General features: G+C 41.5%; 1 protein-coding gene across 1 annotated transcript; it reads left to right on the top strand.

Moving 5' to 3' along the window:
- Positions 1 to 8046: 8046 nt before the first annotated feature.
- On the top strand, positions 8047 to 9422 carry lsm6 (LSM6 homolog, U6 small nuclear RNA and mRNA degradation associated). The gene is made up of 4 exons (XM_086120220.1): positions 8047 to 8131; positions 8743 to 8837; positions 8919 to 9032; positions 9261 to 9422. The coding sequence occupies exons 2-4, from the start codon at positions 8744 to 8746 to the stop codon at positions 9293 to 9295; spliced, it is 243 nt and encodes an 80-aa protein (XP_085976346.1). The 5' UTR covers positions 8047 to 8131; position 8743; the 3' UTR covers positions 9296 to 9422.
- The last annotated feature ends 16379 nt before the right edge of the window (positions 9423 to 25801 follow it).

The raw sequence follows: 25801 nt of genomic DNA, 5'->3' as shown, positions 1-25801 counted from the left end.
CACGGTCTACGGCGCGGTGGTGGTACGAGAGGCAATTGAAATATTAAAAGCGGCCACGCTGAGCTCCTGGCAGCGCAGCTTGGCAAAGGCGTTGGTTTGACACCCGTGCCAACTGTCGCGCAGTAACATGAACCCCTTTGGCGCTTTTGCGTGGCTGCCTCTCTGTTTGTTGTCGGGTCACTGCGGGAAAAAGAACCGGCCGGAGCGTTGGATATTTTCAACAACAACAAAAAAAAAGTCATTACACAGGAGCGTTTTATTTTAATGAAGCTACACTGACATTATCTACAAAGTAGGCCACACTGAAAGGAATGATGAGACGACATGGAAAAAAAAAAATTCCCCCTATTTTTTGAAACCAATTTTGGATCTTGTTTTTTCTCCCTTTACAATTATTTAATTTGTTCTATGGAGTTGGCGTTTGAGTTGTGTATTCGGGAAGGGTCAGAGTTATAGCTAGGTTAGGGTTAGTAGGATTGAGGGTCTGACCAATCTGGATGTTTTGAGGCTTATATACAGTATATATTATATATATATACGGTATACTGTATATACAGTCAAACCTCTGTTTTCGTCCATAATCCGTTCCAGAAGGCTGTCCGAAAACCGAACCGCTTTAAAAAGAGCGTGCTCTTTTAAAAAAAAATGTTTATTGAACTCGTCTGCTCACAATGGAAAGCGACCCGAGGAAGCGTCATTTCCTCCTGTAAGGAAGGCGAGAGGAGTCAAGTGGTACATTCAAGTGGTACATTCAAGTCCGCTCAGTTTGTTCAAGAAATGAAATTTGTCGAAATTTTTGGTCGAAAAGCGAATTGGTCGAGAACGGAGACGTTCGAAAACCGAGGTTTGATTGTACATATGTGTATATATATATATATATACACAGAGAGAGAGAGTGCGCTAACTAGCTAGCTAGCCAGCAAACTGGATAGATCAGGTCAATGTTAAGGTGATGTGCTACCCTGCGTTTTGTTCTTTGAACGAAATGCCACATTTCCACTCCAGACATGTTCATTCATACTGTAAAATGACAAGAAACTCATCGCACCATAAACTGAGCCATTCCACACTGAATTAACTGGTAATGCATCGAACCAAATCGAAATACTCCGCTGTAAAATTAACCATCCTTGAATTGTATTGTACACTCCGTGTATCAAGATCCGCACTGACTAATTTTTATTGGCGAGATTCACACCCTTTGCGATGCTATACAAAAAACATGAGAAGTTCTTTCAGTGTACTGTAGCCAAATTTTGTCACAGTAAATTAGTGTGTTCCTCTTTTAAGGTTTAGGGTAGGAAGGCAACTAGTTGTCTGCTAGCCTCCAACCTTTAAAAACAGAACAAAGACTGTTTGACCAGAGATCGGAAGAAGAAGAAGAAGGAGGAGGGCTGCAAGAGAGAGAGAGAGAGAGAGAGAGAGAGAGAGAGAGAGAGTTGTTGCATCTTCACACAAACATGGTCTGTTCTCCCACTCTGCCATTCCGCCACCTGGACCCAGCTATGTGGGAGCGACACCAAACACGACCATTTTGTGTTTCACGCCGCGCTCCAAGACGATTCTGGCATGGCATCTGTGTGTCGCATCGCAGCTTCCTCGTTTTTTTTCTTCTTTTTCCCCCGGTACACTCTGTCAAGCATGGACCTGCTCGGGAACTGGACGCAGGCCTTCCAAGGCCGTGTAGGGACATTCGGATGATGAGGCTTTATATAGGCCGACAGTAAATATCAGAAGAGGGAGTAAGTCACATATGCGCAAAGAAGTAAATCAGTAAATATCTCAAGTCTTCAGATTAACTTTCAAGGAAGTCCCAAGTAACTGTGGCAAAATGCAACTCAAGTTGAGTCCCCGCTAAATTTCTAGCAAGTGAAGTTTGACAAATCATTCCTTGGATTAGCAAATCATACAATCTTGCTCAGTCACAACATATACTGTATTTGCACTCACTATATCCTTTACTTGCGTTCGTTGTACACATTCCCAATCACATTTCGACAGGCAATATAACAATACTCACAGGTGTACTTTCTTTATCCTCTGAGAAAAACGACTAATACTACTGCAGTTTTCTGAGTCACTTATACTAGTTTTGAAACTTTGCTTGTGTCTGCATGAATGTATTATCTTGCGAGTCACGCACACACGAGGCAATTTGTGAATCATGATGCACTGTGATTACTCTGGCCAAGTTATCAAGTGGAGGTCTTCCTTTCCTGTGGTTAATTTAAAGGGAATGAATGGAGCTGCTTTCGTTCGCCAGGAAGTAAGTGTTCACACCCACAATGGAGTAGACTGCCCTTTCTGACAGAGTCTGTCTATGAACATAGCAAAAGAAAGAAAAATCTGCCTAAGCACACAGTTTGACCGTGTTTTCAGCGAGAATTGTCCTGGCATGAAAATAGCACAATCGCAGTTCGAAAAATTTATATTTTACACGCAACAGATAAATTATTAACTTGAAAATAAACCAGAGAATTTTGCTACATAGAATGAAAATGTAGTATGACAGTAAAAGTACTTACTGCCAGAAAATGTGGAGCAGTACGTCTATGTAGCAGTACGTGGACCCACAAATTCACCTATTCGCAAATGTTTTTTCAACTTTTATTTTAAATATTTACAAATTTCATTTTTTGGTGGGGTGAGGAAGGAACTCATGCCCCTTTTCACTTCCTGGTGGTTTATACCTGCTTATTCAAGAATTTTGTGGGGTTAAAATATAAATATATACAGTATATATATATATTTTTTTAAGGGCATCAATTATACGCATATTTTTGCTGTTTGTGAATCAGCTAGTCATGCTGTTAAAATGTTAGCCCATGCTGAGCTATAACACCCCTTTCGTTTATCTTTTATTGTTCTTTCTTATCATAATGAATGGGTAGTTCTTGGACCTTGTCTCTCACCAAATCAGGACATTGAGTCCAAATTCATGACAAAATTGGACTGAAGTGCCTAATAGAACTCTGCCACACACGTTAGCCGGGAATACAGTAGAGCAATCTTCTCTCACCAGCCCCTCTTGAATATTCATCGGTATCAAAGGAACTTACGACCCATCCGTCTTGCATCTATCCACACTCATATAAAAAAGCAAGTGCGTTGAGGGAGCAGGGGGGGGGAATATATGGAACTAATAGTACATCTTAAAACGGTGGGAGAGGAGTGGGCACGGTAGTGGGTGGACGGTCGGGTGGTATGTTTTACACTAATTTCCTCATCCTTTTTCACAGGAGTGCCATGTTACAAGAGAATTCCTAAGGCGAGCCAATGGCCTGATAAATCTGCCCGAGTGCCGCTTTCTCTCAATTCGTCTCTGCGGAATGTCAGCTGGCCAGCGTCCAGATGGCAGAGAAGCGCTTTTTCACAATGCGCCAATCCAGCAGAAGAGATCCGTAGCGATGGATGGACAGATAGATAGATAGATAGATAGATAGATAGATAGATAGATAGATAGATAGATAGATAGCCAGACAGATAGATAGATAGCTAGCTAGCGAGCCAGCTAGCTAGAGGTGTGTGGTATTTTCCATCTGGCATTTTACCCAACTTTTGTAATGAAATCAAAACGAGAATATCGTGCCCTCCTGTCGCGATGATGATGTAGTCACAATATGCACACTGATTGCTTAACACTGCGTACAACTTGCATAATTTAATCAGACCCGGCACAAGAGCCATATTAAAATTTCAGCCTTTAACGCAATTGTTGGGACAAAGAAAAGCGAGCGAGCTCTTCTCCGTCTTAAATGAGAACACGGGGGGTGGCATTGTTTTTCACGTGGCGGCCTATGAATGTGAGAACATGCCTCCACCTCCGACCCACCGGTGATCAATAGAGAAATTGTTACGGCCTTCACCTCCAAACTGTCTGGAGAGCGCCGTTGTCTTCATCCGAGCAGACACCACACAGCCCATTAATTACTTGTATTAGCATCCATTTTGGGAAATAACGTTCACCAGGGCTTTGCATGCGCGTCATCTGTCAGCGTCTAGAGGTTATCTGCCAAGTTGATGAACAGAGAGATTGGCTACGAAACACAAGGTGGGACAGTATGGCAATATGTTATAGTACGGCGGCACAGCTCATCAGGAAAGAGAGGACGAGTGGCTTTGTTCCAAATGTCACCATGCATATTTATGGGTGCGCTGGAGTGGCTTTTTGTATAAGCACCATTCACCATCTATCAAGAAAAAAAAAACAAAAAAACAAAAAAATAAACAATACGACGGTGTCACTGACAACTTGGTAGCAGAGTGACAAAGTGTAAAAATATGCGCTTTGGGGAGGATACATTTGTGGATATGGTTATCTCTTTCTTTTTTTTTTGTTTTTGCGTTTCATGATGTACTGTTAGCATAGCTTTTGGTACACAAGGGTATCTATATTAAGAGAGACTACTGCGAACAATAGAAAAGGAAAAACAATCATCTGGGCTCTTTTATAGTTTGTCATGAAATCAGGACTGGATTTTTTTTCTGGAATTTACATTGCACACAGTAAGAATAGTTAGAATATATAACGGTAACTATGTATAAAAACATGTTACTGTATATTTTAATTGTACATTGTAGCCATGCCTTTTTAAACAGGTGCAGGTTTTAGTTATTGCTTTGGTAAAATTTCTGTTACGAAATCAGGACTCGCATAAAGATTTTCCTGTCATTCCATGATGTAGGAGTCCATAGTGTGGCTCTAAAAACATATGGGGGCTCAATTTAGAAACTTAGCCAAAGTTCATCATCGAAGATGGGCTGAGTTCAAAGAAGTCGCAAGAAATGTTGCTAAAATGTTGTGGGCAGCACAGTGTTTGACTGGTTATCATGTCCGCCTCATAATGCAGAGGTCCGGGGTTCAATTTCGGGCTCTCGCCTCCCTGTCTTGGCTTTCTCCGGGTATTCCGGTTTCCTTCCACATTCCAAAAACATGTGTGGCAGGTTAACGGAGCACTCTTAATTGTCCCGTACTGTGATTGTGAGCGGGAATGGCTGTTTGTCTATGTGTGCGTTGCGATTGGCTGGCAACCAGTTCAAGGTGTACCCTGTTGTCTGCTTGAAGTCAGCTCGGATAGGCTCCAGCATGTCCATGACCCTCGTGAGGATAAAGCAGATCAGATAACGGATGGATGGATGTTGAAAAAAAATGATGTGTTGATATGTTGAGATTTCTGTATCTCATGTTTTGCAACAATATACAGGTGGGACCGTTTCTCTTCTCGGCCCTGTTGAGATAGTACAAGATGAGGTGACGCAAGGACGGTGGGGGTGGGGTGAAAAAGAGCAGGCTCAACTGAGTGCAAAAACCTCAAGAGGTTTGTGTCTAACCGTGTAGCGCAGGCCAGCTAGTCTGAATGTCTGCTCGCGCCGATCCTCGGGGAGGGACTCGGCTCCGGGGTGGCAGCCGAGCGGAGATGCTGGGACCTCTCCGGGGAACGCGCAGTAGACGGACGGAATTGTCGATCTCACTATTTGATCCTTGGTTGGGAAGCTATGGAGAAGATCAGCTAGCTGGCTCTCCAATGTACAGTATTTGCTGTCAATCTTTTTTCATTCATCGATGAATCTGTTGATTAATTGAATAATCTGATAAAAATGAACAAGTTCTAATTTCCAAGCCTACATTCAAAAATAGGACATTACTGTATGTCAAATTGAAAGTACAGACAATGCATAATATGTTATGATTCCGTTTCCAGTTTTGGCCATAACATGTCAGAAAATCAGCAGAAATGTTGATCATTGCTTCAGCCAGAAGTTTGTGATAGATTTGTTTTGTTTTCATTCAACAAAAAGATTAAGTGTGCTTTCAGGCAGGACAAGACAAGAGGTTGAAATTCAGATGATTCAAACACAATTTCTCGATAATTGAATAGTTGTCAACTAATTGATACCCCGTTCCAAACGATACGTACCATCGATGTGCACTTTTTTTTTTTAAGGGACTGTGGTCACAGCCTTCAAAGGAGAGTTTGAAAGAGTACCGAGAACTGTCTGCATTACAACCGCAGGTCCTGTAGAAACATACTGTATACCAGTTGGTCCGTCTTTGTAGGATCATTAGGATACCGTAAAAGTGTCCAAGAACAATAACCATACGTACTAATCATCAGGAAAAGAAGTCAGACATAAAACTGACCCGCAACATATGACTTTGCGTGCATACAAAATTAACAGAATGCAAGATTATGGCAACCCTGCATGGCCCCTTAAGGCCTGTCAACAGCCAGTTGTCAGAAGGCAACTCATCCCAGGGAAGGGGTGCCATGCGTCATTGGCATGCCAATAATCAGGAGCAAAGCCCAAGGGAGAGGGGGTAGCATGTGGCACTCTGGTTTGTACGCAGACTGGCCTCAACATATTTTCCCATCATGCCACGAGGTATTGACTTGGGCATGCACAAAATTGCGCAATGTGCTATCCTATGCTACGTTTTTAGCATTCAGCCTGGTTCTACCGGCGTGGGAATAGAACAGACGTTCATAAACATCACCGTGTTTTCCCCAAATTCTCATGTTATGTTGTGACGATGGTGTGCAAGTTCTTTCGAATACATATCCAATTTTTACTGGACTCAGTAACTGTGATATTATGAAAATACACGATACACCATAATGCTCCATAACGTGAATCTTTTCTCAACTCAACTGTATTTATAGAGCACTTTCAAACAGCCATCGCTGCATACAAAGTGCTGTACATGGAGCAATTTAACATATACAATAAACAGTAAAACAAATCGGTAACAAAGACGGTAGAAAGCACCAAACAGTAAAACCAAGAACAAATCTAAGTCATGCTGAGTCGAATGCCAAAGAATACAAGCGAGTTTTGAGGAGGGTTTTGAAGATGGGCAGCGAGGAGGCTTGCCGAATGTTCAGTGGGAGGTCATTCCAGAGAGATTTTAAGTAATTTTAGATCGACAAGAGTCATGTGAGGAGTACAAAACATTGAATATTCATTAATCGGTACTGAGGTGTATACCTGGCTCTCAACCACTGGTGTTTATGACTTAAGGACTTGTTGTAGTGACCCAAGTTGAACGCAGCGGCGGATAGCGAATTAACCTCTAGCCTCGGCGACGCTAGACTTGCCTTGCTAACAAGCAACCCGTCTCCATACACTCTCTCACCCTCTGTTTTAACATCCACTCGTACGTCCGTCCTCGTGTATCTTTTGGCCCCATTTCCTTCCTGTGACATCGTTTTTCATGTAGCACCCAAGCTGTGCGCCATTTGGGTCAGGCACCGCGGCCGACCGCGGCGTTATCAGATGCGACACCATCTCTTAACCTTCGCCCGACAGTCTGGACGGAGCGGCAATTACAATGACAATTTTAAAAAAAAATTCAAAGCACTGAAAGGAGCCATGTTTTGCCATTTTCCCCCAATATATTACAGTGCACAGATGTATTAATCCATCCTCATAACTGTTATTTTTCATTTTGAGAGTGTGCTGTGGTTATATTTTGTTTAGGACTTATGTTTATCTTAGAGTATTCTTATGTTCTTCTCTTTCACCATTTTAACATTCTGCTGTGGTTCTTCCTAGACCAACAAGTGCATGTTTCTGAGGCAACCTGTAAAGATTCAAATTCTCCCCTGAACACCGTCACCGCTGTTCCATCGAAATTTGAATGATACATAACTTGGACTATTTTACAGGTTTACATTTCACAGCTACTCTTTAAAGACCAACATGTGCATGTTTTTGAGAGGAGGTGTTTAATTGAGGACAACACTCAGCGAATAATTGAAGCATGGTGACAGGATCACATATGATAGGCTCGATTCGTCTACATGGCATTTGGGGACCACAGCGTATAAATACAAATACCTGTAGATTGAATTCATTTTTATTTGAATCAGAAAGAATCATTTTAATAAATATTTTTCAGTTTACTTTTCTAAATCAATAAAGTCCCTTTGTATATTTATATTTTTTCAGATTTTGGAAATTAATTGGATGGATGGCTAGATAGGAATATTTTAATTCTTCCTCATTGATTCCGGTAGGTATTGCGTTTCCGTCCTTTTTGGTCTCGCTACTACGCCGTACCAAAAACGTTGATTGGTTGAGCCACCGCCGGTCCAGCATTCCGGTGGCATCGTCTGACAACGTTTGAAAGGTACTGTGAAACTCCTTCATGAACATACAGTATACTAAAATGATACCTAGTAATTTCAAACTACTGGATGCGCTTTTCCGATTTTAATTAATTATCTTATTATGTTATGTATTTTACTGACACCGTAAACCGATTCACCCAGCTTTAAGTCCTCAAGTTGTCCAAACTACTTCGGTAAAATGGTTAGCCGCTAATGAGCAAGCGCCGTCCACAATCCCACCAAATCATGCCTGTTAGCCCCTACATGCTAAGTGGTACGATGCCCCGTTGAATAAACAGGGTCTAGCTGCTAGAAAGCACGTTAATGCTAACGCGCTTAGCCTTCAAAGAAGCCCAAGTGCAGCAGCCTGTTTGGTTAGCCCAGCTAGCCGCTAACGTGGCTAGGTGTAACAAGCAGCTAGTGTGGCTAACCGACAGAGGATTCTCGTGTGGCACAAAAAAGTCAACTCATGATCTTATGCGCTTTAATTATTAGTCCACAATTAATCCAAAATTTTATGCATACATATATATATAAATTGACATGTAGATACATTTCATTTATTAGATTATAATAATCAACTGGATCTAACCTAACCCTTTCGCCTTGTTGCTTCGTAACCCTGAGCCAGGATGAGTCTCAGAAAGCAAACCCCCAGTGACTTCCTGAAGCAGATCATCGGCAGGCCAGTGGTGGTCAAGCTGAACTCTGGTGTCGATTACCGAGGTAGCCTAAGCGGTTTGACTTCTATACCTGATTAATTTTGTGAAGTCGGTGTACTAAATAACAGTCATCCCGTGTGTTCAGGTGTCCTGGCTTGCCTGGATGGTTACATGAACATCGCCATAGAGCAGACAGAGGAGTATGTCAACGGGCAGCTCAAAAACAAATACGGTGATGCCTTTCTAAGAGGAAACAATGGTAAGAGACATTCCACAATGCGTCACAAAATTATTTCAATTACTTAAAAGGTGTGCAAACATTTAAATTTTTCAAACAGATTTTTTTTGTCAACTATTTGACAAAGATGATTTTGATGCATTGTCAATTATGACAATGCATCAAAGGACCACTAAAGAAAGTTATGTCGCCAGAATGTTGATCACTTAAACCCACAAACTCAAATGTATATGTTTCGTGTCTCCACAGTTCTTTATATCAGCACACAGAAGAGGAAAATCTAGTGATGCGCTCTTGTTTTTTGTGTCATTTTGGTTTGTTTGTTATGGATGTTATTTTTGTGTTTGACCACAATCCGAAGAATGTTTTGTAAATGTGGAATAGTGAATAAATCCTGAGTTTTACAATGCATCTTGAGTTTGAAACCTTTTTTTATGTTGTGGGCTTCAAGGAAATGCCTTCATTAACGGCGCGAGCATCGTAACAAAACATTCTTGAAGGGGAACAGTATGGAAAAGTGGCATGAATTGCCTGTTACCAAATAATTTTTGAGGCCGATTCCAAGATTTGGCAGATTAAAACCGCAACCGATTAAAACGCTGTCCATAATACCCCCCCCCCCCCCCCCAAATAATTATCCCAAATCGGGGGGAGAATTATATGCGGGTGTTTGAATGACACAAAACGCATCACCTCATTTAGCCATTTACCAGCGCCGAGACTGGGTGTGGGCAAATCCGATCCTAGAAAGCCGCAGTCCTGCTTGTTTTCGAAGGTTCCCTCTTCCAACACACCTGATTCAAATAAACACCATATCAGCAAGCTCTATTCAAAATGCTTTTTTAAAGGAATTAAACCTCAGGCTAATATGTCGATTTAATGGTGGCACTTAAAGAGCCAAGTTTTTTTTTTGGGGGGGGGGGGGGTGGTACTTGGTATAAAAAGTTAAAACAAAAACCTCCGTAGATGAAATGCCTGTGGCCGGTGGCAACCTAATGAAGCAGTGGCCGGTGGCAACCTAATGAAGTTACTGACTACCTTTTGAAGTACAAGGCTTCAGAAGAGGAATGAGAAGCTAATAATATTGTGCTAATTGCTCTTAATGGCAGAAACTTATCAGAATCATCTTTATTGGCCAAGTATGTAGAACACACAAGGAATTTGTCTCCGGTATAACACGCTGCATGAGTATCATCATAAACAAGGACATGACAAATAGGTATGGAAGGACATTTCGTAACGTAAGTGAACCGTAGTGCGGTGGTACCACCCAGTGACAACTGTGAGACAATGTGCCAAGTATCAAGCAGAGCTAAAGTGATCAGTGGTAGAATACAATACTATGACAATTGGTGCAGAAAATCATTGAACCATTTTAGAGTGACCAGTAGCAGTATTTGTTGTACAAGAAGAGTGACTACGTCAGTGACTGTTTAGGGAGTTAATGGCTAGAGGGAAGAAGCTATTTAAGTGTCTGCTGGATTTGGTGCGCATGGATCTGTAGCGCCTGCCTGAGGGGAGTAGCTAGAAAAGGTGGTGGGCAGGGTGCGGGGGATCCAGGAGGATTTTCCGGGCCCTTGTCTTCATTCTTGCAGTGTGCAAGTCCTCAAGAGTGGGTAGGGCGGTGCCAATGATTTTGGTCATATTACGGGATGACCTTTTGAATGGACAAAAAAGAAAAATGTATAACGAATAGGGACAAAAAAAAAGAGAGCTATGTGCTAGTCTTTTGACACCTATTCTAGTGCCGCACAGTGCGGCAGAAATCCGGCACTTTAGACGGCCGTTCAAAAATCCATTACTGCTTACGGCGCGATAGAAGCGTGACTGGGGGACGCATATAACACGTCAACTCCCACTTGCACTCATGTAGTGGCCAGGGTCGCTTGTTTACTCAACTGCAGAGAGAAGCGCCTTTTAGGCTGTTGACGATATCTGATAAAAAAAAAGAATTGATGCCTGCTTATAATTGCTGTTTAAAAAATAAGTGAGCGGGGGTTGTACAAACTATGCAATGTTTCCCACATTGTCAAAGAAATCAAGCCTTCCTTCTCTCGTTCACTAACAGGGCGTTTATAATTACAGTTGAATTGGCCTGTTAAAAATCTGGCCACCAATTACTTGTAGGCTGCGTCGTCCACTGAATTCAAAATAAAAGACTCACTCAAAATACTGTAGATGCCCATCTACACTTGTGTCTTTGCAGTATGTCCTCAAATAGGGGCCGTCCCCGTTTGATGAGTCGCTAACTGCATCATCAATGTTGTCAAATAGATGCCTCCTTTTTCTATTGCCAAAAGGGTGTTTATTGGAGGAACACATAAAAAAAAAAAATTAAAATAAAAAAATTTGATTGGGCACAAATGCGCTTATTGGTGGTGAGGCCTTTAATTTTACGATGACTGCTAATCGCGACAGACATCAACTTTTAGAGCCACTGCTCAATCAGTTGATGCGGCATTGTTCACAGCATTGACATGAAACTGCTGAGCACATTTGATCGCGACTGCTAACCAGAACAGCAGCACCCACTAAATTAAAAAAAAAAGTTAATGACGTTCTGACACCACTTTTGTCGTTTCTCCCGATTGGGAGGAAAATCAAGCGTCGTACGTGGTGAGAAGTGTGTAATTTTTGTTAAGTGGGATGAGTTTGATTGCGGGGACACCGTATATTTTTGTAACATTGTTCAACATCCGCATTGGCCTAATTAAACTCAGACCTCTTTCGTGTGATTAATTTGGCTGCGTGGGCATCAAGCGAAAAGCGTTTTCTCGAGAGGGGCGTGTTTTTTTTTTCTTCCCGTTTTACAACCTGTACATGCGTAGTCGAGCCCCTTGGCGGGAGACAAAAGGCTGCCAAGGTCAGCAGGCCCAGCTTGACAATGAAGGACACATTATTGATCAAACCGCGTGGAGCTACAGCTGTAAAGAAAAAAACAAGAGTGCGGGGATGGAGGGAGGGAAGGGAGGGGGGGCTATACAGGAAGATGTAGGCATTGACTAATGTGTACACACACAGAAATGCATTGTGCAGGACTGAGAGCCATAATGGCGCCCGGTGATAGTGTGAGGCAAATATTTACCCACTGGAGCTATAGCCGAGTGTGACCCGGCGGTGAACCCTTTTAATTAAAACACTGCACACATGTGACATGACATCATGTGCCAAAGAGAAAAAAAAAAAAAAAAAGCAAACACGCTTTAATACTCGTGTGCGTAATTGTACTATATATTTGGCGATAGTTTGGTACTTTAGATTGGTTATTTATTTGGGGCTGTGTACTTTTGCGCTTTATGTAATACCACTAATGATTACTTCACCTACAATTACTTAAATTTTTTATTTTTTTTTGCATATCATTGAAATTAATAGTGGTGTTTTGAAATAATGAACATAGAAAAATTGAAATTGTTTACACATTGTCCCTTGAAGGTACGGCTCAGTTTTAGAGGTTATAATGCAATGATGAGTATACGATTTTTCAAAATGGATTATCTTCAACGTACTGTAAATGTAGCAGCTCTCTCTCTCTCTTTCAAATCGGTTCTCCTTACTCCCGTAACTGTTATACTGCATATAACAGGAGAGGGGCCGAGGTGAGCTGTGAATAGCTAAAATCTGTGTAAATGACACTCCCCATCCCCTAAAAAGGTTAATAATTGGCTCTAAACTCTAAACAATCAAAAGTGACCCAGATTTATGTTTGTACTGGACGTCATTGGATTGTGTCCCAAATATTTTTGGCCAGGATGCAACTGCGAGGTGGTCACAAGAGGCAAGAGGACAAAGGAGACTGGCGTTAGGTGGCCGCTTGGTATTGTGTGAAGAAAACGCGATGAAATGAGCCAAAGCTGACAGTACCACCTTCTGTCTAAACCGCAGTACTACACCGATGTTATGAGGATATGGCGTTTTAAAGTCTCTGGTCAAGACACAATTTTGTTTTGTTTTCACATTAAAGTTTCCAGATGGAGAGACATTTTCGTTCCAACATCCTCTCTCCACATTTCTCATCTGATTAAAACCATTACAACTTTAAATTGATCAAGCCATTTCAGATATTTAGCCGAGCTATATGTTAACCTATTGCTAGCATGTTAGCCTCTCATTAGAAATAGTAAAACCAACAAATGCTTGTGTTGTGATTTCAACTGCGTGCGAGGGCCAGAGCGTGTTCTTTATTTAGCCCGGAGCAAAGTCGACCTTAAGCAAAAATGCAACCTTTGCCCTTCTTAACGCGGCAGGGAGTTATGCCCGCCACGCGCGCCAGCTTCCCGTGTGCCACCTTGGCTATGCTAACAGAGGCGCGATGCAGATGGCGAGGGTCGGACGGTGTGTGACCTGCAAGCGGCCTTCGGGAGGCCAGAACAAAACAATATCCTAACCCTCGCTGCACCTTCATATGTTGTCTGCTAGTTAGCAAGAGCCAGTGCGGAACAAAAAGGCAGGCGAACAACTGTTCCGTGCTCCCTGTGTGTTTCATAACATGAGAGAAACAGATACAAAAGTATAGTTGAATATTATGCAAGAATTTATTCTGAGTTTTTTTTCCCCCCCAGAAGCTATCTTGAAATTGTCTAGATTGTATTGCATGGTAGGATTTTTATAAAGCTACAAATAGCACAGAATCAACATTTAACAAGGGGCTTTTTCTTGCTAATGGCTACTTGTGCTCTCATCCAGGTTGGCCTGCAATCTGTGGATTAAACACAAACTAAGCCAGCACTCAAGCAATTAGCCTCCATTACACCAGCACCCCAATTGCCAATTTGTCTGCGGGTGAGAGGTAATACACGGTGTGCCTGGCAAGCACCCAAAACTGTAATATGTTTATTTGGGCCGAGAGGGGTGTGGGGGGGGGGGGGGGGGTTCTCGCCAGAGAGAATATTGAGACTAGTATATGAGAGAACAGGTTTCGTTACATTCGTGACAATGAAATTAGTATGGTACTAAACACCGGATGAGTCACAAGGTCAGACTGGAAACTTGCATTGGCGCACGCATTCGTTGTGGACGTGGGCCAGTGTGGACATTTGTGTGTGACGATATATTAGAATTCAAACAGCCTGTTAAATTCAATGACAACACACACACACACACTCCATGAATGTGTCACTGTGACACTTAACATGCGGCAAACGGGAGAGTGCACAGGAAGTGCTCTCCAGGTGACACTTTACACATACGCTCGCACACTTCACACAATAACGTTCTTATTTATTTTTTGATGGTAAAAGACACTTTGAGGGCAGGCGGGGAGAGACTTTGAAAATTTGAAGGCTTCCATGTTTACATGCAAAAGGCAATGTCATTTGATGTCGCTTTTATTTATCGGTCAACATACTTTTGGCGCGATGACATCATCAACATTATTATTAGTAGTCGCCTATTTTTTTCTAATGTCAGGTTTTTAGGGGGGGGTTCTCGGTCAACATACATTTAGAGTTTATAGTCTTACTACAATACTATTATCATTAGCACCCTACTGATCATAAGCGATAGTGTTTTTTTAGACTGATTTAATGTTTTATTTATTTAATCTTATTTTATTATTGTTTTACTACGACAAAAAAAAAAAACGTTTTTGCATTTTTTGTCCTGAGTACGCTCGTGTAACTACATCCTCTTCTCTACATTTTCACCATCGATCCTCGTTCGCCATCCAGTGGCCAAATTCGGCGTTGCAACACATCCTTCCAAGCCGCACAAAATGTTTAAGTGAGGCCTCTTGAATCCTCCTGCCAATTGACCTGGATTTCTTCCCTTTTCCACACTGTCACCAAACAGCAAAGAGGCACCCGGAGATGTCAAATTGCTGTCAGATCCTCCCTGCAGCTATTCCCATCACCACCACCACCACCCAGCCCCCGAAAGTAATAATAATCATAAAAAGTGGGTCCCCTTTTTTTATAAGAGATCTCGTTTGAAGCTACTCGGAAATGAAAAATTTAAAAGACCTGGCTGCTTCAATGCCTCTTCCATGAATAATTAAGAAATACGCATTCTTGGATAATGGAGAGGGGGGATTTTAAACGTGAGGATGTAAATTCATTGAGGAGGCACATATTTATCTGTGTGTGTGTGCGTATGTGTGTGTTTGGGTGGTTGTCTGGAGACTGTAAAACAGTCACTGCCAGCTATTCTTCGTGGTAAATTTACTGTGGAGGATGGAAATCCAAGAGAGACTTTTAAAATTCTGATTAAAATAAACTGGAACGTGACACGGGAATTTTAGTTACTCAACTGCAGTCCTGGGTAGGCATCCAAGATGGAGGGGGGGAGGGGGTCATCCATTTTTGGATGGTGAATGATGGTTTTTTTCGACCTAAAGATTTTTATTTTATATATTTTTTTAGATACATATATGGGGGGGAAACCCCTGCATATACGCGGTTCGGCATTAGCAAATTTCAAAACGAAAGTATTACTTTGCCGTCATCTTGTGGCATCGTGGTGTCAAGGAACTATGTGTTGCGTTTCATTTCGACTAAAATACTTTTTATTGTCATCTTTTGGAATCAATAAGCAATTATACATATTTTTTGGGCGTAATGCACAGTAACCTGGAAGTGATATTAAAATGTTTCATGGATCACAGTTTGTAGTGTATTTACTAATGAAACTATTCATGTTTTGGCAATTACATAGAAAAGAATGACACACTTTGGCGGCTGCTGCTGTTTTGGTTGGCAACCGAGTGCAAATGGGCTCAAGAGTGCCAGAGCAAACGACCTTTCCACAAGAGTCCAATCGTAAAAAACGATCAACTCCGCATGCCGGCTGTGTAAATGATGAAGATAGAGCGCGTCACGTGGCGACGCCGCCTCCCGCGCGGTCGAGCGGGCCACATAAAAATCCCCTTCAAGGATGAGTTCTGGCCCGCCGTGTCACAGTCCCCCTCATTCAATCGTAAATCAGCGAGCCCACCTTTAACTCGTGGTGACTCACTCACGCCGCGGCTCCTCAACTGTAAAGTCCGCGGACAGCTTTACGAGCAGCGAGTGCGCGCGAGTGAGTCTGGGACTGAAGAGATGCGGAAAGCTCAGGAGTGTTAAATCAGGACAACGTGCCGTTTGTGGCTCTGACCGACACACATTCTTCTTCTCCCGTGTCCTTCTCTACTTTGCCCCCTTAACCAACCGCCTTACATCTTTCCTCTCTACTCACGAACCTATCTGAGCAAAACAATAAATCTGATATTGTGTATTGTCATACAGATTGATCAATTGCTTGTGTTTATTAAAAAATACACGGGAAGAGGAACTGGGGGGGGGGGGGGATCGCAATACTGTATTGAGAGAGGTGTCGCAATTAGCCCTACAAATTAGTCTACTTTTACACGTGTCCTCTCTCCTCGCCCTCTTTCCTAACTCTTTATTTTTTACATTGCCCCTTTTCCTTCCTTCCCTTCCTTATCCATAATCCCTTCTTTGTGTCTCTCCTTTCATCCTTCCTGTAGCTTCCTCCTTTATCTTGAACTCCATTATGTCCCGCCTCAGCCGCCTGACATAACATGCTAACTGTTAGCATCGCTGGTCACGGTTTTACACTTTTTAGACAGACGATACAAGAATACTCAAGGTCATATATTATGTTTCCTTCGACGAAAAATGAGTAAAATCACAATACTGTATCTGACTGAGTCACTTACAGCAGTAGAAGTCGGTTCTTCTTCATTTGTGTCTGCGTGATTGTACAGCATTATACCGTCTCCTGGTGGCCAAGGCGACAACAAGTGTCACGATGCGTGGTGGTGGCGGACCTCAAAAAGCAGGCAGGAGGGAGGAGCAGGTTGTACTTGATGAATTGTATTAAAACAGAGAAAACTAAATCCTAAACAAACAAAGTCCAAAGGATCAAACAAAACACATGACTAAAGATAAAACATAACAATGACCAAAACCCGACCGAAACAAACATGACAGTAGCATACAAACAGCCACAAACAAACATGACAGTAGCCAAGAGCAAACAATGACCCGACAATGAGTGCTCGGGCTGGGAGTCCTTTTAAAGCCACTAATTACCTAACGACCAACAGGTGTGCAGCTGCAGGTAGAAGCCCCACAGTGCCACCTGCTGGTCACAAACCGAAACATGACAACAAGAAAGAGCTGTACAATGAATAGGATTGCAGAATTCAACCAGGATGCGAAAACTGTTTAATTTTTTTATATTCTACATAATTATAGTATTACTCTATGTTTTTATAAAAACCTATAGTTCCAAAGAAAAATCGTCCAAAAGTTTGAAAAATGTTTATTCCTGCTGAGATTTTCAACCCAAATTTAGTCCAAAGAACAGCAGCACAATGATTTGGATTGCAGCATTGCTCCTCTCCTATGCTCCTTTTGCTTTCTGTCCCTCCTCCCTTACCCTCCTTCCTCTCTGTCTCCTTGTATCACTCCTCAATCCTCTTTTAAACGTCTCAGGAGATCTTCCTTTCCATGACCCACCCGCTCCTCCTCCTCACCCACACCCCCTGTCACTCTCACAGTCACATCCAAAAATAAACGCCAGCCTCCCAACTGCAGGGTCAAGGCCAGGCGAGTTTGCACGACTCCTGGCAATGTTTGCTCTTTGGCGCCCTCTGCCTCTAATTAACCATATCTACAACTTCGTGACAACGTTTTCATATGTTTTCAGTGGATTCTTTTGGGGCTTTGATGAATGGAGTGGAGTACATTTCAACACCACTAGGGGTCAGGCTGACACCAAATACTGTATCATCAAGTACTGCGGAGTTTCCGTGAGCACCGTGACAGAGAAACGATACTCGTTGAAACTCAGAATGTTGTATGATTTGGTTTTAAAATATAGAAAGTAAAAATGCAATACTGTTTTGACAGTTTGATAATCATGTCAATATTTTTGCAGTAATGTATTAAGTGCATACATGTTATTTGTATAGATGTGAAATAGATAAACAAGTACAATTATTTGTTTTTGTCTTTAAAAATACAAATATTTTTAACAGTTCATTTTTTCAAATACTACAAAGGGTATAAAAAACACTCAACTAACGTCTTGACAAAATATTTGTCAGACGTTCATAATTAAACATGATCAAGGTTCCTTTCACAAGCACAATTCATTGAGTTAAAATGATTGTTTTCATAAAAACATATTTTTACACTCGAAAAAGAAATCTACAAAAGTTTTTCTATTATTTATCTTTACAACCAGGTGTTTTTGTGTCACGTAAGCTTTTTAAAAATGTGTTTCAACAAACTGCTTATTTTTTTTAATACTAAAAACTATTCATTAAATTTATTTGGTTACATTTTGGAGAAAATGTCCCCAGAAACCTAGCACCACCCACCAACACTTAAAACGTGATCGATTCATTCAAATTTTTATTTTAATGAACCAGTCTAACATGCAATTTCTTCACCATACATACATTTTACATCACGTTGAGCAGAAAGGCTGTAACAACCATATAATGAAAATAGTAATATCAATATCAAGATTATTATATAATTAACTCATTCACTACCATTTTTTGGGGGGCTTGGGGGGTGTCTTTCAATTCCAGGAATGGAATTCATGGAGTGTGTGTGTGTGTGTGTGTGTGTGTGTGTGTGTGTGTGTGTGTATTCAAATTATTTATCATGCGGTGGGGTAAAGGGAGAGTGTGTTCTTTCTTATATCATGCAAACCACAAGACTAAGCCCTGTAAAACTACTACTGCTCCCAAAAAAGTGCATTATTTGAATATAGCTCGCCACCTTTTGGTATATCGGGGGACATTTCAGCATTTACTTGTGCTCCGCCTATGGCCCACGGGCCACCGGTTGCCCTCCGTTTGTAGTGACACCTTCCAGTGCACTAACAAAAGCCCTTTGTGGTTCACACACAAGATGGTCTGGACTAGTTTTCACTGGCAGCCCGCTAACGGTGTTGTTGCTTAATGGCCGTGCAGGTAGATCGGCCCCTCTGGGCAAAAACACATTAACCTATTTGGAGGGTGTGAATTCGTGATGGTGTTATTAGCGGAACACTCGGAGCACCTCCACCTTGTATGCTCGGCGACGCGTGTGAAGGATGTTCGCACGATCCGTCGTCGTTCGGATCGGCAGACGAAAAAAAAAAGAAAAAAAAAAAGCCTCAGTCGGCCTTTTTTTCTGGCAAATGGATCCGGGATTCAACTTCATTGTGCGAGGGAAGCTTGGAAACTAAAGGAGGAGGGGAAGGGTGGGCGGCAATTAAACTGATGCCATCCAACGGCTCCATCCAATTAGCCAATTAAAGCTAATCACAGTTTGAGCGTTTGGCACTTCCCATAATGAGCCATTTATCACAAGGCTTATTCTGCTGAGGACACCAAGGCACGAGAGAAAAGGAAGCGGCAAACTCCCACCTTTGGCGCCCTCTAAATCTGGCCGAAAAAAGTGGTTTAGCGAGGGGGTGGGGCCTGGGGGGGAGGCTGGGCGTGGCCTGAAAAGTACAACAAAAACAAGTTGGATTGCGATTGTAACAATCAATAGAAATCAGTTATTTGGAGGAATGACAAGCGTCAGTGTCCGTGTGATTAGTCACGCATGAGTCAAACGACTCAAATTTCATTTCCATTTTAGCTTAGAATTACAAGTTGATCGTCTCCTGGGCCAAATAATTGGTGAAATGAAAGTTTGAGACAACATTTTGGTTCAGAATTTTTTTACGTTCGGACCAAATTATGTTGACATTCTTTTGGTGGGTTTTTTTCTTCGACCACATTTCTGTTGAAATTTGCTGATTTCAAAAGTTCAAGGCTTTGACAATGCGACCAAATTTTAGATTGGGTCTGAATTTTTCACATTTTTGATTAAAGTTCGAGTCCAAATTCTTTTGTTACTTTGAGATCAAATGTCTTTTGAAATTTTTGCTTAGAATTCTGAATTACTGACGTTTGTACCAAAATTCTACAAAAAAAAAAAAAAGAAAGAAAGAAAAAAATGATCACATTACTGTTGGAATTTTTGCTCAGAATTTCAAGAATCAAAACTTTAGAACCAACTTTTAGGTTGGGATTCCGAGTTTATTTCCTTTCAAATTTGTCTCAAAAGGTTTTGGTGAGATTTCCTAATTTTTACTCTGAATTTGTGGACCATATTTTGCAATGGGGAGGGTGGTCAGCTTAAAAATGTTTTGGGGACGGCACAAAGTTGTTCATCATTTCAATATAAACTTATGTATAAATATGTTTTTTTGTGAAAGTTTCAGTTTGAAATTGAAAATTTGTAAACTTTTGGACTAAATATAAGGTCTCGATGTTGAGATTTTCGACTTTTGAAAAACAGATTTTTTTTTTTCAGGAAAGAATTTGAAGATTTTTATGTTTTAATCTTACATTTAAAGTTTTTAACATTTTGGATCCAATTTCAAGTCAGGATTTCTTCAAACTCGAGGATTTTTTTGTTGTTGTTTTTGGACCAATAATATTGGTTGGAAAATGTATGCCAAAATTCGGAGTCTTTTGTCTTTTGGATCAAATTTTAATTCAGCAATACAAGTTCTCCAAAAAGTTTTTTGAAATGTTTACATCCAAATTAAGAAACAACAAAAACAAAACGAGAATTATAATAATCATAATTTTGGTCCACAATTTCGTTTCAGATTTATTTGGGAATTGCAAATGTTTTGACTTTTGCTACCAAAATGTTTTGGACCACAGTTGTGATTTATGTCTGAATTTGAAGTTGTTCAACTTTTGGACCGTGGACACGAAAGCGGCGACCTTGGGGTCAACTCACGGCACCCCGATTGTACCCTGGCGCACGAACTACCTGGAGTCCTCCCGTTTCACCGGTGTAAGTGAATTTCCGTCGCCGTTTGCATTATTCAAGCGGCGGGGAATTATTTATCCGATGTTTATTATTTATATTTAGACAAGTTAGCTTGTCCGCGGGGAGCAGGTCTCATTTTCAGGCCGCTATTTTGTAAACAGGCAGTCACACGGGCGACAGTTCCTCTGATTTAAAGAGACAGGCCTACTTACGCAGAGTGATGCCTACCTTGAATTCAAATGGAAAGCCCATCAATTTTTCATCGCGCTCTCCCGTGCGACGTTTGCGTCGTCGCGCTGCGCTGTGCTCTCTCTCTCTCTCTTTTGCATCCTGTCCCCTTCCCCCACCCCCACCAAATCCGGACAATGGGGGACGGGGAGTTGAACTGGAAAGACCACAAGTGAAGAAAGAAACACAGGGGAAACAGTTTCGATGATCAGAATTGGAGTATAGTTGCTTCAAAATTAAACTTATGAACAGCCATTTTATTTCATTCGTCTTATCGTAACACTTTTAAGGATTCATTTCCAATGTCTGAAGTTCATGATGGAACCAGGAAAGTTAGGAAGGCTTCTGGTTTCTTTCGAGTGTTTGGACTGCAGGAAAGGTCGAAAATGAGTTCTGTGGTACTTTGTCAGGACTGAAAAGCGCAGAGAGGGAGGGTAATACTTTTTTTATTTTATGATTATTATTTTTCAATAAATCAACTGCAGATATTAGTGAAACTTGAACAACAAATGTGTGGTTAAACTTAGCATTGGTGATGAACACAACTGAGTTATTTTTGATCGTTTCATTGTTGTCGTTGACATTTTTATTTGGGATCTTTTCGATTCTTAATCCGCTTGAGGTCCAGGTTTTTTTGACTGTTGGACCAAATGTTCGCTCGAAATGTAGGTAAGAATGAACAGTTTCTGGCCGCTTTGGGATGAAATTTGTCAAACTTCCAAATTGTTCAAATGGAGGAGGATTTTGTTGTTGTCGTCACAATTTTTGACAGAGTTGTTTGACTTTGGGACGTTTGGGTATTGAAAAATTGCTTTTAAATTTCAACTAGCCTCTTGAAATTTTGAATTGAATGTGACTTTAGGACAAAAATTTGGTTGACAAAGGTGAGCATTTTTTTTTTCAAATTTTACACTGAATTTGGAAATTTTAGGTTGAATTTTTGACCGTCAATCTGTTTCATTTCTGATGGTCCCCCGTGTATTTATAATTCTTTGTGAGAAGAAAATAAAGTTACTTAAATCAAGGAAAACTGCCGAAAAACTTGTGAATTACAATTTAAGATTTGGTTGCTAAGTCAGTAAGTAAAGAAATATGAATAATAAACAAAACATTTTAGAAAAGGAACAAAAACACTTAAGAAATTGTGGCATAAAAATTGGTCTCCAGGTTAAAAAAATATACATGATATTTTTTCCTCATTCCAAAAGTGGAACAAATGGAAATTCTGACCTGGTCCTAAAGTTGAACCGCTGCAAATTATGACCTACAATTTCAATAACATTTTGTCCAAAAGTCTATGAATGGCATACAATTTAGTGAAAACAATGCAGAATTGCGTCCTTAAATTTCCCAGAAAAGTTGGCCTAAAAGGAGAACCGCTAGGAACCAAAACCTAAAATAGGGTGCAGAAATTGGAAAAATAGATTTTAACACGAATGCGGTCTTGAAACTTTTCAATTCCATCTCCAAATTTCAAGAACATTTTTGTACACAAGTCTCCGAATTCTGAAAACTTTCCAATGAATCCATTCGCGACATGAACAAAGTTTGCTGGCATGACACTCAAAAGTTATAAATGAGAATATTTTGGATAAACAGAAATGAAAAGGAATGGTTCAGAATAGAAGTCAGCCGCTGTCACACCACAAAATGTTGAGGGAAACGTGAAATTCTTCACATCGGCGTTACCAACTATGGTTACGTTTTGCCCTTTATGGGTACTTTGAAAAAGTCATCAAAGGAACAAGCGGAGGTCTGCGTGTTGGCCCACACTGCAGCTGAGCGGCAGAGTAGAAAGACGGGCCGCGTGGTCGGACCAGACAAGCGTGTGCGTGTTTGTTCGCCAAAAAAAGGCTCGGTGAACAAAATGGCTTTTCAAAGGGAATAACGTAGAACAACATCATGTCAGCTTTGAGTCGCACTTCTATATTTCCTTTCGGGCTGACATTAATTTTGAAAGGGGGTGGGTTTGTGTGTGTGTGTGTGTGTATTTCTTTTCTTTTTTTGAAGAGGGGTGGGCCGGGGTGGGGTGTGGGGGGCCGAACGCCTCCGAAAAGAAACGCACGAAAGACACGAAGCGGCACGGGTGTCAAAATGGCGGTGAAGAATTGATGAGGACAGAGCGCGTCTTAGGGCGTCTGAGAGGACGAGCGCTGTTCGAAAAGGAAAAAGAAGTTCCGTGCGGATGAATTTTAATGCCCCCCCCTCCCTCCACTCCCCCCTCCAACTCTTGACAATTCTTTGTCGCCCTTCTTCCCCTTTTCTTTGTCTTCGGCGGTGACATCCAAACAGACACATGTGGCCTGTACACACGGAGAAGAAAGATGATGGAGGAAGAGGAGGATGAGAGTGGGACGGGAGGGGGTCGGGGGTCTTTATAAAAGATTCATCACAAATGTCTCTAATCCACGACTGCATTGTCAAGGAGATGTTATAAAGCACACATTGTAAATGGATTCTTCCCTCACTGACTCAAGTCATTTCAGCGAAGGGACAAGAGGGGGGTGCGGGGGTGTTAACCGTGATGACGGGGGATTGGGAGGAGGGGGGGGGGTGACAGAAGACGAGTGCAAGCAGATGAGCAGCACTCAACGTCGGGACGGACTCTACATGATACGACGTCCCGTCCCTAAGCGCATCCCTGCAAATGTACGAGCTGGCCACGCTCCCACTTGGGCGGGGGGGTGGGGGGGGGGGGGGGTTGCATTGCACCGTCCATTCCAGGAGGGTGTTGCTTTTAATTAGTACAGAGTCGTTCATCAAATATTCGTTGTTTGAATTTTGGAGCATACTTTGAGTTCTTGAGTTTTGGACCAAATGTTGTTGAAATCTTAGTATGAGTTTTTGCTGGAAAAGCAGTTTTCAAACTTTTGGTAGATTTTTTTTGAGGGGGGTATGGGGTTTGATTTGTGAGTTTTGAACCACATTAAAAAAAAAAGTAATTAAAACGAATGACAACAACAAAAACTGGTCCAAATCCCAGGTTGTTATATGTTCTAGATGGGAATTGGAAGTTGTTTGAGTTTCGTAGAAATTCGTTCAGAATTTCTATGAATCCAACTTGTGTAATTTGAAATTTGATGAGGTTGACACAGACTAAAAAAAAACAAAACGAATAACTTTTCATCAAATATTTGTTCAAATTTAGGATGTTATCTTACGGATGGTATGTTATGTGAAATTCTTGGCCCCCACCTCCCTCCCTATATCAGTATTTGATCTGTTTAAATGTGTTGCCTCACCGTTTGTGTTCAAATATCCTTTGCTTCTAAAACTGTGACTATCGATGCTAACAGTTGGCATTTCAATCACGTTTTGCGCTGTATGTTAGCATTAAGCTCAGCGGACTTTTGTATGAGACACGGCTATGTCCATCCATCCATTTTCCGAACCACTTGATCCTCACTAGGGTCGCGGGACACAGCTATGTTAAAATATGTAATGCTCGAAGCAGAGCGACAGCAAACCTCAGTTGGCAGTAGCATGAAACAGCTTGAAGCCTCTTTTATTGAAAAACTGTTCAATACAATTTGCCAAACTTCCGCTCCATCTGAAGTGAGTTGAATTGACTTGTGAATGGGTCTTGAGATTACGGCTTGTTTCACGGGGACCCCCCCCCCCCCCCCGAAAGGGCACAACTCTGAATTCGGATTTGCCCGAATAGTAAAAAGAAACAACAAAAATAATCATCCAAACACTTGACGCTTTGTACTTGTATCATTTCAAACACCGCCACAGACGCAAAGTGTGGTTGTTCCCGCAGTGTCGCCGAGCTGATCGCTCGGCGCCCTCTCTTTGACATTTTCGCGGCCTACTTTGAAAGCTGAGACCGCTCGGCGCCGCTCGCCCATTTATTCGCCACCGCGGGCAACGGCAGGTAAAACAATATGGAAGCTTTATAACGTTATCTTTGGCTGCGAGCACCGGGGCCATCAATATCACACTTCCTCTGCTGGAGGACACAGAATTTGAGCAGGAAGGTCCGCGCCGCCTTTCATCTCACATCAAAATCAGCTGCCGCCGTCCCGCAGCAAAGTGACACAAAGTCTCTCGTGCTTTTAGTGGCACTTTGGAAGATAAGACCTCAGTGGAGCAAAGAATAATCACGCCTCTCTACTCTCTATTCGTGCCCCCTCGATCACATTCCATATCACGTCTGATTTATTCATTCCTTCGTGGTAGAGATGGGGGGGGGGCAAGGAAGTCACAGCAAAGGGGCCCACCCGCACCCCCCAATGCCAATAGGAGAATGCTCGTGGTAAAAAGCGAATGTACTGGAATGATCACAGAATTTTTATATACAGTATATATATATATATATATACTGTATATATAAAACTTCAAATATGTTGGTCCATAAGTCAGAATTCTAACTTGAAATTTGGTCCAAAATTCAACCAATTAAGAATTCCAACCTGAAATCTGAGGGAAAATTTGGTCGATACACACTAAAGTCAAATAACTCTTATTATGACCTAAAAGTTCGTCCAAAAGTCACTTAAAATAAAAAAATTGTGCAAAATTTAAATAACCCCAAATTCAGACTTAACATTTAAACACAAAATTGGTGTAAAAATCAAACAACATGAAATTCGCACCTAAAATAATTTTTAAAAGGGCCAAAATTCACATAAACAGGGAATTCCATCTTACAAATCGAACAATAACTGAAATGTAAGTAGAATCTGGCCCTATGTCAACAAACTTACAATGCCAACCTAAAATACTGCAAAAATTTCGTCCGAAAGTCAAACGCCTCTGATTTCCAACTGAAATTTGATCCAAAAA

The sequence above is a fragment of the Hippocampus guttulatus genome, chromosome 9, assembly GCF_054856545.1.
Source record: "Hippocampus guttulatus isolate MCC_2025c chromosome 9, RoL_Hgut_1.0, whole genome shotgun sequence".
Classification (NCBI taxonomy): Eukaryota; Metazoa; Chordata; class Actinopteri; order Syngnathiformes; family Syngnathidae; genus Hippocampus; species Hippocampus guttulatus.
Note: the sequence above shows the minus strand (reverse complement) of the source record. Positions and strands in the feature narration are given on the sequence as shown.

Bases quoted from the DNA above. Each gene is read 5' to 3' on its own strand.
- lsm6 (XM_086120220.1), top strand. From the start codon at position 8,744: ATGAGTCTCAGAAAGCAAACCCCCAGTGACTTCCTGAAGCAGATCATC. The intron at 8,838-8,918 runs GTAGCCTAAGCG...CCGTGTGTTCAG, and splicing joins CTCTGGTGTCGATTACCGAG to GTGTCCTGGCTTGCCTGGAT. The intron at 9,033-9,260 runs GTAAGAGACATT...GTGTCTCCACAG, and splicing joins CTTTCTAAGAGGAAACAATG to TTCTTTATATCAGCACACAG.